The 13,868-nt window shown below is 44.5% G+C and overlaps 1 protein-coding gene across 2 annotated transcripts in view; it reads left to right on the top strand.

The window, feature by feature from the left end:
• Positions 1 to 13,868, top strand: part of LOC124021811 (gastrula zinc finger protein XlCGF26.1-like) — a 37,933-nt gene that overhangs the window by 8,632 nt on the left and 15,433 nt on the right. The window contains exon 3 of one of the 2 annotated variants that reach the window (XM_046336934.1): positions 1,013 to 3,769. The exons of the other annotated variant lie outside the window; for it this stretch is intronic. Within the exon in view, the coding sequence (XP_046192890.1) occupies positions 1,013 to 2,247 (1,235 nt within the window). The 3' untranslated portion in view covers positions 2,248 to 3,769. Of the gene's footprint in view, positions 1 to 1,012; positions 3,770 to 13,868 lie in introns of those variants that run through there. 2 annotated transcript variants of the gene reach the window in all.

Genomic DNA, 13,868 nt, shown 5'->3' with positions numbered 1-13,868 from the left:
ATACTTTTGGGATATAATGAAGGATATTATCGAACAAAACAACCATTCATTCTGTAGCTGGGACCCTTGGGATTGCAATCAGAGGAAGATCTTCAAAGGTAAGTTATTTATTTAATTGCTGTCTGTTATTTTGTGACGCCTGTGCTGGTTGAAAAAGTATTTTGACGTGGGGAGCCGGTAACTTTTTGGATTCGTTGAACGAGTGAATTACTGAATCAAGCGCGCCATCTAAACGGACATTTTTGGGATATAAGGAAGGACGTTATCGAACAAAACAACCATTCATTGTGTAGCTGGGAGCCTTGGGATTGCAATCAGAAGATCTTCAGAGGTAAGTGATTTTAAAAAAAATGCTGTCTGATTTTGTGACGTCTGTGGGGTGCTGTCCTCAGATAATAGCATGGTATGCTTTCTCCTTAAAGCATTTTTGAAATCTGACAACACAGTTGGATTAACAAGAAGCTTTTAAGTGATGTAAGACACTTGTATTTTCATGAATGTTTAATATTACGATTTTTGTATTTTGAATTTCGCGCTCTTCAATTTCACCGGATGTTGTCGTAGGTGTCCTGCTAGCATTTGGACATGCACCCAAACAGGTTAACTAGGCAAGTCAGTTAGGAACAAATTCTTATTTTCAATGACGGCCTAGGAACAGTGGGTTAACTGCCTTGTTCAGAGGCAGAACAACAGATTTTTACCTTGTCAGCTCGGGGATTCGACCTTGCAACCTTTCGGTTGCTCTAACCACTCGGCTACCTGTCACCCGGTATGGCCAGAAGAGGATTGGTCACCACTCTGAGCCTGGTTTCTTCCTAGGTTCCTGCTTTCTAGGGAGTTGTTTGTGGCCACTGTGCTTCTACATCTGCATTGTTTCCTCTTTGGGGATTTTAGGCTGGGTTTCTGTTAAGCACTTTGTGACAACTACTGATGTAAAAAGGGCTTCTTAAATACATTTGATTGACATGTATATCACACCAACTGACTGGTTCTTCTTATGTTGTTCACACAGGAGACCATGTTGAGACATTCTCTACATCCAGAGAGCAACAGCAGGAAGATCATAGAGCAAAGAGGTCTCATCACTGCCCACATTGTGAAGAGATTTTCCCATTTCTATCAAAGCTAAAAACACACCTAAAAATACACACAGGAGGGAAGCCTTATTCCTGCTCTGACTGTGGAAAAAGTTTTAAATCATCAAATGAGCTAAAAGCTCACCAGAGAACACACACAGGAGAGAAGCCTTACGTCTGCTCTAACTGTGGAACTAGTTTCTCTCAACTCTCCCACTTAAAATCACATGAACGTATACATACAGGGGAGAAGCCATACGTCTGCTCTGACTGTGGGGCGAGTTTCTCTCGTCTGGGCACCTTAAAAACACACCAACGTATACACACAGGAGAGAAGCCTTACTCCTGCACTGACTGTGGAAAATGCTTCACAACGTCAACTGATCTAAAAGTTCATCAGAGAACACACACAGGAGAGAAGCCTTATTCTTGCTCTGACTGTGGAAAATGTTTTAAAACATCAAAAGAGGTAAAAGTTCATCAGAGAACACACACAGGAGAGAAGCCTTACTCCTGCTCTGACTGTGGAAAATGCTTCACAACATCAACTGATCTAAAATTTCATCAGAAAACACACACAGGAGAGAAGCCTTATTCTTGCTCTGACTGTGGAAAAGGTTTTAAAACATCAAATAAGCTTAAAGTCCACCAGAGAACACACACAGGAGAGAAGCCTTACGTCTGTTCTGACTGTGGAACTAGTTTCTCGCAACTTTCCAACTTAAAATCACATGAACGTATACATACAGGGGAGAAGCCATACTCCTGCTCTGACTGTGGAAAATGCTTCAAAACATCAACTGTGCTAACAGTTCATCAGAGAACAGACATAGGAGGGAAGCCTCATTCCTGCTCTGACTGTGGAAAAAGTTTTAAAACATCAAATAAGCTTAAAGTTCACCAGAGAACACACACAGGAGAGAAGCCTTACGTCTGTTCTGACTGTGGAACTAGTTTCTCGCAACTTTCCAACTTAAAATCACATGAACGTATACATACAGGGGAGAAGCCATACTCCTGCTCTGACTGTGGGGTGAGTTTCTCTCGACTGGATACCTTAAACACACACCAACATATACATAAAGGAGAGAAGCCATACTCCTGCTCTGTTTGTGTAAAATGCTTCAAAACAGTAACCGAGCTAATAGTTCATCAGAGAACACACGCATGAGAGAAGCCTGCTTACGTCTGCTCTGACTTTTGGGTGAATTCTCTCACCACAGCAACTTAACACACCAATGTAGTCACACAGGAGAGAAGTCTTACTCCTGCTCTGTGGAAGGGTGGGCGTGTAACTCAAACTTCTAGCCAAAGGCTGCTGTGTTTAGAATCTCATCAAGGAGGACTGTAGCATTTTAGCTAATCAGCAACTTTGCAACTACTTACTACTTTTTAGCTATTACTTAGCATGTTAGCTTAGCATGCAACTACTACTAGTATGTTAGCTAACCTTTCCCCTAAAACCATTTAACCCTTCAACCCCTAACCTAGCTAATGTTAGCAACACCGTATTGTATGAATAGCAATGTGTAAAATAACGTAAGAATTGTAATTCGTAACATATGATACGTCCTAGAAGTTGTATTATACTGAACAATTTCAAAGATTTATAGTTTGTATAAGGAAATCAGTCATTTTAAATAAGAGGCCATAATCTATGGATTTCACTTGGAAGCCAGGCTCATTCAATCAACATGAGTTGAGGCCGGTTGGATGTACTGCCAAATTCTCTAAAATGGCGTTGGAGGTCGCTTATGTTAGAGATATACATATTGAATTCTCTCCTGCAGTCATCATGTAATTGCACATTCCCTGAACTTGAGATATATGTGGCATTGTGTTGTGTGGCCTTTTATTGTCCCCCAGCACAAGGTGCACTTGTGTAATGATAATGCTGTTTTATCAGCATCTTGATATGCCACACCTGTCAGGTGGATGGATTATCTTGACAAAGGCTGAAATGCTCACGAACAGGGATAGTAACAAAGTTGGTCACAACATTTGAGAGACATTAGCTTTTTCTGCACATGGAACATTGCTGGAATGTTTTATTTCAGCTCATGAAACCAACACTTTACATGTTTAGTTTATATTTTAGTTCAGTTTATATTGGTATTGTAACGTAACCTAACATACTAAATAGAGTGGCACGGATGTTTTTGTAATACATAATACGTTTTGCTCTGAGACCAAGTTGTCCCTCTGCAGTATTCTGTGGGATTGAGCTAGTAGACACTTCTTTAAAAAACAAACATTTTTGAACCTTTATTTAACTAGGCAAGTCTGTTAATTAAGAACAAATTCTTATTTACAATGATGGCCTAGGAACAGTGGGTTAACTGCCTTGTTCAGAGGCAGAACAACAGAGTTTTACCTTGTCAGCTCGGGGACCTTTTGGTTACTGGCCCAATGCTCTAACCACAAGTCTACCTTCCACCCCTAACATGTATCAGATAGAGATGGTGTGATGATCACTTTTCACCACTAGTTTGGGGGGATTATTTTACAACTTTATTTAATGATACACATTAAATATTTAATGATACACATATGAAATGAATACATGTGTTTATTAATTGTCTTTAAAACTGGATTAATTATTTTAGTTACTGATCATGAATGTGTTTGGATAACTGCATTGAAGCAAACTTTATTGATCTGCCAATGAAAAAATAAAGTTACATCAATATGTACTGGTCAACCTCTTCTTCTCTTTAGTATTCAGTTCTTCATATTAGATCTGACAGTATGAATGGTTCTTATGGTTGTATTCAGTTCTTCATATTAGATCTGACAGTATGAATGGTTCTTATGGTTGTATTCAGTTCTTCATATTAGATCTGACAGTATGAATGGTTCTTATGGTTGTATTCAGTTCTTCATATTAGATCTGACAGTATGAATGGTTCTTATGGTTGTATTCAGTTCTTCATATTAGATCTGACAGTATGAATGGTTCTTATGGGCTGAGTGCCTGGAGTGTTTTTGTATGACTACAGTCAGGAGTTCTCTCTGACCCTGTGACGTCACCAGCACATTAAGTACATTCATCTTAAGATTGCCAGGTGAGACAACCACAAATCAAATCAAATCAAAATGTATTTGTCACATACACATGGTTAGCAGATGTTAATGCGAGTGTAGTGAAATGCTTGTGCTTCTAGTTCCGACAATGCAGTAATAACCAACAAGTAATCTAACTAACAATTCCAAAACTACTGTCTTATACACAAGTGTAAGGGGATAAAAAATATGTACATAAAGATATATGAATGAGTGATGGTACAGAGCAGCATACAGTAGATGGTATTGAGTACAGTATATACATATGAGATGAGTATGTAAACAAAGTGGCATAGTTAAAGTGGCTAGTGATACATGTATTACATAAAGATGCAGTAGATGATATAGAGTACAGTATATACTTATTCATATGAGATGAATAATGTAGGGTATGTAACATTATATTAGGTAGCATTGTTTAAAGTGGCTAGTGATATATTTTACATAATTTCCCATCAATTCCCATTATTGAAGTGGCTGGAGTTGAGTCAGTGTGTTGGCAGCAGCCACTCAATGTTAGTGGTTGCTGTTAAACAGTCTGATGGCCTTGAGATAGAAGCTGTTTTTCAGTCTCTCGGTCCCAGCTTTGATGCACCTGTACTGACCTCGCCTTCTGGATTATAGCGGGGTGAACAGGCAGTGGCTCGGGTGGTTGTTGTCCTTGATGATCTTTATGGCCTTCCTGTAACATCGGGTGGTGTAGGTGTCCTGGAGGGCAGGTAGTTTGCCCCCCGGTGATGCGTTGTGCAGACCTCACTACCCTCACAAGCCAAATTTCTTCAGCCTCTTGAGGTTGAAGAGGCGCTGCTGCGCCTTCTTCACGATGCTGTCTGTGTGAGTGGACCAATTCAGTTTGTCTGTGATGTGTATGCCGAGGAATTTAAAACTTACTACCCTCTCCACTACTGTTCCATCGATGTGGATAGGGGGGTGTTCCCTCTGCTGTTTCCTGAAGTCCACAATCATCTCCTTAGTTTTGTTGACGTTGAGTGTGAGGGCCCTCACCTCCTCCCTGTAGGCCGTCTCGTCGTTGTTGGTAATAATTTCTCCTCAATTAGCCAGTGTCACTATTATTATTATTTATTATTGAAGTATTATTATTAGTAGTAGTATTATTTGGGGGGGATACTCTTTAGGGGTGGCAGGGTAGCCTAGTGGTTAGAGCGTTGGACTAGTAACCGGAAGGTTGCGAGTTCAAACCCCCGAGCTGACAAGGTACAAATCTGTCGTTCTGCCCCTGAACAGGCAGTTAACCCACTGTTCCCAGGCCGTCATTGAAAATAAGAATTTGTTCTTAACTGACTTGCCTAGTAAAATAAAGGTTCGATAAAAAAGTGTCTACTAGTTCCTTCCCACAGAATACTGCAGAGGGACAACCTGGTCTCAGAGCAAAACGTATTATATATTACTGGTTAAATAAATGTAAAAAAATAAATGTAAAAAAAGACAAAAAAAGACTTCAGACCTTTTCGGGCAGATGGGCAGGGACTCTGCTGTCCTAGCATCAGAAGGAAGCTGGTGCCACCATTGGGGTACCAGGACAGAGAAGTGATTTGACTGGGCTGAGAGGGAGCTTGACCTCCTGTAGCAGTGGGACGACCTTGAGACCAGAGGTGGCAGAACTGAGTGCTCGGGTTGGGATACAGGGTTTGAGCCTGAAAGTAGAGATGGGGCAGTTTCTCTTGCTGCACCGTAATTAAGCACCATTGTCTTGTAGTGGATGTGAGCTTCGACTGGAAGCCAGTGGAATGTACGGAGGAGCAGGGTGACCTGAGGGATCTTGGGAAGGTTAAACACCCAGACGTACTGCAGTGTTCTAGATAAGTTCAGTGGAGACCCATCATTCAGGGCAGGTGAGCCACCTGTTTTGAGCACCACAGTTTTAGCGATAAAACAGTGTGAAATAAATGATTTGTTTACAAACAATGTAAAAAAAACATATTGAGTTATTAATAAAGCTGCATACAAACATGGACTCCTTTTTTGTTTTCTTGAGTAAGGCAGCTCCAAAATGCAGGTCTTCAGCCTTCTGTGGAGGTGGGGCAAGCCCGCAGAAAATACGGAGCTTTGCGCCGTGATCGGCTCAGTGTTCTGTCATTCATGGGGACAATACGTCACTGCCAAGTCTAAGGGTAGAAATGGAAAATTCAAGCCCCTTGGGTGCTGCCATAGAGTTACATTAGAAGTGCCCATCAAAGAAGGCTCAAGGTCATTATCCACAGATTGAATAACTTCAAATCATGTGATATCTACAGTCGCTTTGATTGGACTGATCATGTCAGCATCATACTTTCAACATCTGAGATAGCAGTCATCATCATGAATCAAGTTGACAGTCTACTGGCAAATCCTTTTTAATCTTTGTCATATGAAGAGAAATAATGAGAAATGATATATAAAATGTATCGGTGGTCATTGGACATAAACATCACACAACAAATTGCAAATTCAACAATGAGTGGTTTGGAAGGAATCAGTGGCAAACTGCAAGCATTGCAAAGCCATCATTAGCCTGCTATTCAGTGGAGTGGCTGTGTGGTCCCAAGTCTAAGATTAAGGGCTCTTTTCCTGTAAACATTCAACATTGGCCATGCTGTCAATAAAGCTTGACTTGTGCCATGCTCAAATCAACTTAACTCGGTACTGCAAAATCTGACTTGTGTGAGTTCAAAACAACTGGGAACTTGGGGAAAAACAAGCTACGACTGGGAAGATACGTTTTGAACTTTCATCCAACTCAAAATTGTAAATTGGGAACTCAGACCTCTTTCTACAGCTACAACCTGAAGATCACTGATGTCATCAAGATTCCTTTTTTCTTCTTCTTCGAGTTCCAGGTTGTCTTGAAAGCACCATAAATCCAGAGAATGACAGACTTTGTTGACGAAGTTTGATGACAAAATATGCCCAAGTATTACTGCCGCGCCACCTTCCTGTTCGAGTGAGCACAGCACAACAAGGTGAGTCCAATAATGTCTTGTATGCTGCTGCATAAATGATGTAATATGCCAGGGAGATGTGTGTACTGTAGCTAAGAAAGTAATACTAAGTGTATGTTGTGTAGTAAGATGTTAGTAGCCCATGTGCCTCACCCTAATAATTTTATCTAGTTTCACATCTTAATTTTGCCTACTGTTCTGACTTGGTGGTACACATGTAGCCTATAACCTGTTTTTGAGAAATGTAATCATTGAATATTGTAAGAAATTTCATTGTGTGCATATATGCCCCTTTATTTATCCTACGGTTCTGACTTGGCGTACAGGGAGAACACTAAGAACGGCCCATGTTCTGAATTATGTTGCTGTACATTTCCAAAGTGCTGAACAAATAGTTACATTGACTACGTCCGTCCTAGCTCGCTCATTAATGTCTTAATCGAAATTACGGATTGCCTCTTATCGTCCCCTTATGCCATAGTTTGTACATCTCAATTGTCAGTAGAAACCACAATTGTTTAAGTAAGTCAACTATGTTATTTTAAAAGGCAGTAAATGAGGCTGAATGAACTGTTTCGTTGCCAGACAAGGCTCTGCTGATAGCCAGGTGAAAGCAGTGGTAAGTTGTTGAGACTATGCTGTTGGTCCTAACAGTTTGTGGGCACTGTTTCTCACTGTTATAGTGCAATTAATGTATTGTTTAGTGGCTTTGCTGGCATGCGTCCAATTTTTTTATTTTATTTAACTAGGTTAGTCAGTTAAGAACAAATTCTTATTTACAAAGAAGGCCAATCCTCACCGATGCTGGGCTAATTGTGTGCTTCCCTATGGGACTCCCAATCATGGCCAGATGTGATTCAGCTATGATTCGAACCAGGGACTGTAGTGATGTCTCTTGCACTGAGATGAGGTGCCTTAGACTGCTGCGCCACTCAGGAGCCCTTAAAAGATTTGTGCCCAATGTAGGGCAGGAGTTTGAAGGCACAAGCGGGGACCCCAGCCAACAGAGAATTGAGAAATGTTTTGGTACTCTTCCCCAGATCTGTGCCTCACCACAAATCTGTCTCGGAGCTCGACGGAAAATTTCTTCGACCTCATTGCTTGGTTTTTTCTCTGACTTTCACTGTCAACTGTGGGACCTTAAAAAGACAGGTGTGATCCTTTTCCAATCATGTCCATACATTTGAATTTGCCACAGGTGGACTCCAATCAAGTTGTAGAAACATCGCAAGGATGATCAATGGAAACAGGATGCACTTGAGCTGAATTTTGAGTCTCAGAGGAAAGGGTCTGTGTCACGAATATTACCGAAGGTGGCTCCCCTTCTTGTTCGGGTGGCGCTCGGCAGTCGTCGTCGCTGGTCTACTAGCTGCCACCGATCCTTTGTTCCGTGTTCTTTTGTTTTTGTCTAATTGGTTTCATCTGTTCATTGTTTGGTTGTTAGGGTGGGGTTATTTAAGTTTGTTTAGCCCGCTTCTGTTTGTGCGGGCTTGTTTTTCTGTATTTGTGAGAGGTGTTAGTGTTTTGTTTCGCTGTCCTGGTATTTTACCTAAGGGTACTATTTTGTTTTTATAGTTACGCCTGTGTTGGGTATACTATTTAGTTCCTTTGATTTTGGACATTGAAGCGTGTTTTTTCCCGCATCCTTTGCTCTCTGCACCTGACTCCACACCCATTCACTCATTGAGCGTTACAGAAGCCCGCACCCACCTTATGGAGTCAGCAGGAGCAGCGACCACCCCTCTCCCCACGATGGAGGAGAGAGTCCTTCATCACAAGTCCATCCTCCATCGCATCGGATCAGCGATGGATCAAATGATGGAGAGGATGGACCGTTGGGAGAGGAGTGGTCTCCCTACTACCCCACCTACCCTCCCACCAGCAACTCTACCATCTCCTCCAGCGGGATCCGGTGCCAGCGCTCTGCGCATTACGCCTCCGAGGGATTACGATGGAGCGGCGGTGGGGTGCCAGGGATTTCTGCTACAACTAGATCTCTATCTGGCCACCGTTCGGCCGGCTCCCTCGGACAAGGAGAGAGTGAGTGTCCTCGTCTCTTGCCTGACGGGTAGAGCCCTGGAGTGGGCCAATGTTGTCTGGAATGGGCCCGACTCAGCGAGGGGCGACTACCCGGAGTTCACCCGCCGTTTCCGGGCCGTGTTCGATCACCCTCCAGAGGGCCGAGCGGCGGGTGAGAGGTTGTTTCATCTCCGCCAGGGGACGAGGAGCGCGCAGGACTTCGCGCTGGATTTCCAGACCTTGGCCGCTGGAGCAGGGTGGAACGACAGGGCCCTGATAGACCATTACAGGTGTAGCCTGAGAGAGGACGTCCGCAGGGAGCTGGCTTGTCGGGACACTACGCTCAGCCTGGATGAACTGATAGACCTGTCGATCCGGTTAGACCATCTACTAGCTGCTCGCGGACGTTCTGAAAGGGTCCTGTTAGTTCCACCTCCTGACCCTCCCGCTCCTATCCCGATGGAGCTTGGAGGGGCCGCATCGAGGGAGATCGGAGGAGGAGGCTCCTCCTGTACCAGTTGTGGCCGGAGAGGGCACACTTCAGGTCGGTGCTGGAGGAGTTCATCTGGGAGTCGAGAGGGCAGGCAGAACACTCCTCGGTTACCCCAGGTGAGTCGGCACCACACTCTCCCAGAGTTTCCTGTTGGTCACATGTTTTTATTAATTTGTTTCCTTAAATTTGTTCCCTCTCTCCAGCATAAGGCGCTAAATGTTAAATGTTTAAATGACTTTAAATGTAGTCGATTCAGGCGCAGCTGGGAACTTTATAGATCGCGGACTCGCTCAGAGGTTGAGGATTCCGTTAGTTAAAGTAGAACCCCCTTTTCCCGTGCACTCTTTAGGGTCAGGGCTGGTCAGGGAGGCCACAATTCCTTTGGAGATGATTACGCAGTGGAATCATAAGGAACGTGATGTGGGGGCTGTGCTTTGGCAAAGTGGGTGGGGTTATATCCTTCCTGTTTGGCCCTGTCCGGGGGTGTCCTCGGATGGGGCCACAGTGTCTCCTGACCCCTCCTGTCTCAGCCTCCAGTATTTATGCTGCAGTAGTTTATGTGTCGGGGGGCTAGGGTCAGTTTGTTATATCTGGAGTACTTCTCCTGTCCTATTCGGTGTCCTGTGTGAATCTAAGTGTGCGTTCTCTAATTCTCTCCTTATCTTTTTCTTTTCTCTCAGAGGACCTGAGCCCTAGGACCATGCCCCAGGACTACCTGACATGATGACTCCTTGCTGTCCCCAGTCCACCTGTCCATGCTGCTGCTCCAGTTTCAACTGACCTGAGCCCTAGGACCATGTCCCAGAATTACCTGACATGATGACTCCTTGCTGTCCCCAGTCCACCTGGCCATGCTGCTGCTCCAGTTTCAACTGTTCTGCCTTACTATTATTCGACCATGCTTGTCATTTATGAACATTTGAACATCTTGGCCATGTTCTGTTATAATCTCCACCTGGCACAGCCAGAAGAGGACTGGCCACCCCACATAGCCTGGTTCCTCTCTAGGTTTATTCCTAGGTTTTGGCCTTTCTAGGGAGTTTTTCCTAGCCACCGTGCTTCTACACCTGCATTGCTTGCTGTTTGGGGTTTTAGGCTGGGTTTCTGTACAGCACTTTGAGATATCAGCTGATGTACGAAGGGCTATATAAATACATTTGATTTGATTTGATTAGTCTGTTCCTTATCGATTCACCTGCGTTTCCGGTGGTGCTGGGGATTCCCTGGCTGGCTATTCACAATCCCACGATTTTGTGGAAACAGGGAACTCTCCAGGGGTGGTCTGATGAGTGTTCAGGCAGGTGTGTAGGAGTTTCCTTCGGTGCGACAACGGTGGAGAGTCCAGACCAGGTTTCCACCGTGCGATTTCCCGCTGAGTATGCCGATTTGGCTATCACTTTCAGTAAAAAGAAAGCGACCCAATTACCACCCCATCGACAGGGGGATTGCATGATAAACCTCCAGGTAAACGCTGCACTCCCCAGGAGTCACGTGTATCCTTTATCCCAGGAGGAGACGTTGGCTATGGAGACATACGTCACGGAAACTCTGGGACAGGGGTACATTCGGCCCTCCATGTCACCCGTCTCCTCGAGGTTATTTTTTTGTGAAGAAAAAGGATGGTGGTTTGCATCCGTGTATTGATCATTGAGGTCTCAATTCCATCACGGTGAGTTTTAGTTACCCACTACCTCTCATCGCTACGACAGTGGAATCATTAGGTTCTTGGGCGACTGCTGGAGCATGACCTGTACGTGAAGGCGGAGAAATGTGAGTTTTCCAAACGAGCCATTTCCTTCCTGGGTTATCCTCTTGAAGCTATGGGGGCGCTATTTCATTATTGGATAAAAAACGTGCCCGTTTTAAGCGCAATATTTTGTCACGAAAAGATGCTCGACTATGCATATAATTGACAGCTTTGAAAAGAAAACACTCTGACGTTTCCAAAACTGCAAAGATATTATCTGTGAGTGCCACAGAACTCATGCTACAGGCGAAACCAAGATGAAACTTCAAACAGGAAATGAGCAGAATTTTTGAGGCTCTGTTTTCCATTGTCTCCTTATATGGCTGTGAATGTGCCATGAACGAGCCTAAGCTTTCTGCCGTTTGGCCAAGGTGTCTGCAGCATTGTGACGTATTTGTAGGCATATCATTGGAAGATTGGCCATAAGAGACTACATTTACCTGGAGTCCGCCCAGTGTCCTTTGTCTAAATTGGTGCGTAATCTTCAGCTGCAGGCATTTTCCCATGGGATTTAGAGGAGAAAGCACACTTCCACGAACGATATATCATCGAAGAGATATGTGAAAAACACCTTGAGGATTGATTCTAAACAACGTTTGCCATGTTTCAGTCGATATTATGGAGTTAATTTGGAAAAAAGTTTGGCGTTTTGATGACTGAATTTTAGTTTTTTTTTGGTAGCCAAACGTGACCCACCAAACGGAGCGATTTCTCCTAAACAAATAATCTTTCAGGAAAAACTGAACATTTGCTGTCTAACTGAGAGTCTCCTCATTGAAAACATCCTAAGTTCTTCAAAGGTAAATGATTTTATTTGAATGCATTTCTGGTTTTTGTGAAAATGTTGCCTGCTGAATGCTAACGCTAAATGCTAAAGCTAAATGCTACGCTAGCTATCAATACTGTTACACAAATGCTTGTTTTGCTATGGTTGAGAAGCATATTTTGAAAATCTGAGATGACAGTGTTGTTAACAAAAGGCTAAGCTTGAGAGCTAGCACATTTATTTCATTTCATTTGCGATTTTCATGAATAGTTAACGTTGTGTTATGCTAATGAGCTTGTGAATAGAATTACACTCCTGGATACAGGTTTTTTTCGTAGCTAAACGTGATGAACAAAATGTAGCGATTTCTCCTAAACAAATCATCTTTCAGGAAAAACTGAACATTTGCTAGCATATTTATTTAATTTCATTTGCGATTTTCATGAATAGTTAACGTTGCGTTATGGTAATGGGCTTGAGGCTGTAGTCACGATCCCGGATTCGGGATGGCTCGACGCGAGAAGTTATCACATTTCCAGCTCGGGGGTGGTAATGGTGGGTGACCGCGTCAAGGCCGTGCGTAATTGGCCAACTCCGACCACGGTAACGGAGGTGCAGCGGTTCTTAGGGTTTGCCAATTACTACCAGAGGTTTATCCAGGGTTTTGGTAAGGTAGCAGCTCCTATTACCTCACTGCTGAAGGGGTGGCCAGTGCATTTGCAGTGGTCAGCAGAGGCGGACGGAGCTTTCCGTAGGTTGAAGGCGCGGTTCACTGAGTTGCCGGTGTTGGCGCATCCAGACCCTTCTTTGGCGTTCATAGTAGAGGTGGACGTATCCGAGGCTGGGGTTGGAGCGGTGCTCTCACAGCGCTCGGGTACGCCACCGAAGCTCCGCCCCTGTGCTTTTTCCCCCTGAAGAAGCTCGGGCCAGCGGAGCGGAATTATGATGTGGGGGACAGGGAGTTGTTGGCTATGGTTAAGGCCCTGAAGGTGTGGAGACACTGGCTTGAGGGGGCTAAGCACCCTTTCCTCATCTGGACTGACCACCGTAAACTGGAGTATATCCGTTCAGCTAGGAAACTGAATCCTCGTAAGGCAAGGTGGGCCATGTATTTCACCAGATTTCGTTTTACGATCTCGTATCTTCCAGGATTTTCTTACTGACCTTCCCCCCTCACGACGGTCCTGGTCGTTGTGGATCGGTTCTCTAAGTCCTGCCGTCTTATCCCGTTGCCCGGTCTCCCTACGGCCCTGCAGACTTCCGAGGCTCTTTTCACCCATGTCTTCCGGCACTACGGGGTGCCCGAGGATATTGTTTCTGATCGGGGTCCCCAGTTTCCCTCCCGAGTGTGGAGGGCATTCATGGAACATCTGGGGGTCTCGGTCAGCCTGACCTCAGGATATCACCCGGAGAGTAATGGGCAAGTGGAGAGAGTGAACCAGGAGGTGGGTAGGTTTCTGTGGTCGTATTGCCAGGACAGGCCAGGGGAGTGGGCGAGATACATCCCCTGGGCTGAAATGGCCCAGAATTCACTAAGCCACTCCTCTACCAACATGTCACCGTTTCAGTGCGTGTTGGGGTACCAGCCGGTCCTGGCACCATGGCATCAGAGCCAGACTGAGGCTCCTGCGGTGGAGGAGTGGGTGCAGCGTTCTAAGGAGACCTGGAGAGCCATCCAGGAGTCATTACGTCAGGCGAGTGGACAGCAGAAGAAGAGCACTGACCGTCACCGCAGTGAGGCCCCCATGTTTGCACCGGGGGACAG

This window comes from Oncorhynchus gorbuscha, unplaced genomic scaffold, assembly GCF_021184085.1.
Source record: "Oncorhynchus gorbuscha isolate QuinsamMale2020 ecotype Even-year unplaced genomic scaffold, OgorEven_v1.0 Un_scaffold_1224, whole genome shotgun sequence".
In the NCBI taxonomy this organism is placed as follows: Eukaryota; Metazoa; Chordata; class Actinopteri; order Salmoniformes; family Salmonidae; genus Oncorhynchus; species Oncorhynchus gorbuscha.
Note: the sequence above shows the minus strand (reverse complement) of the source record. Positions and strands in the feature narration are given on the sequence as shown.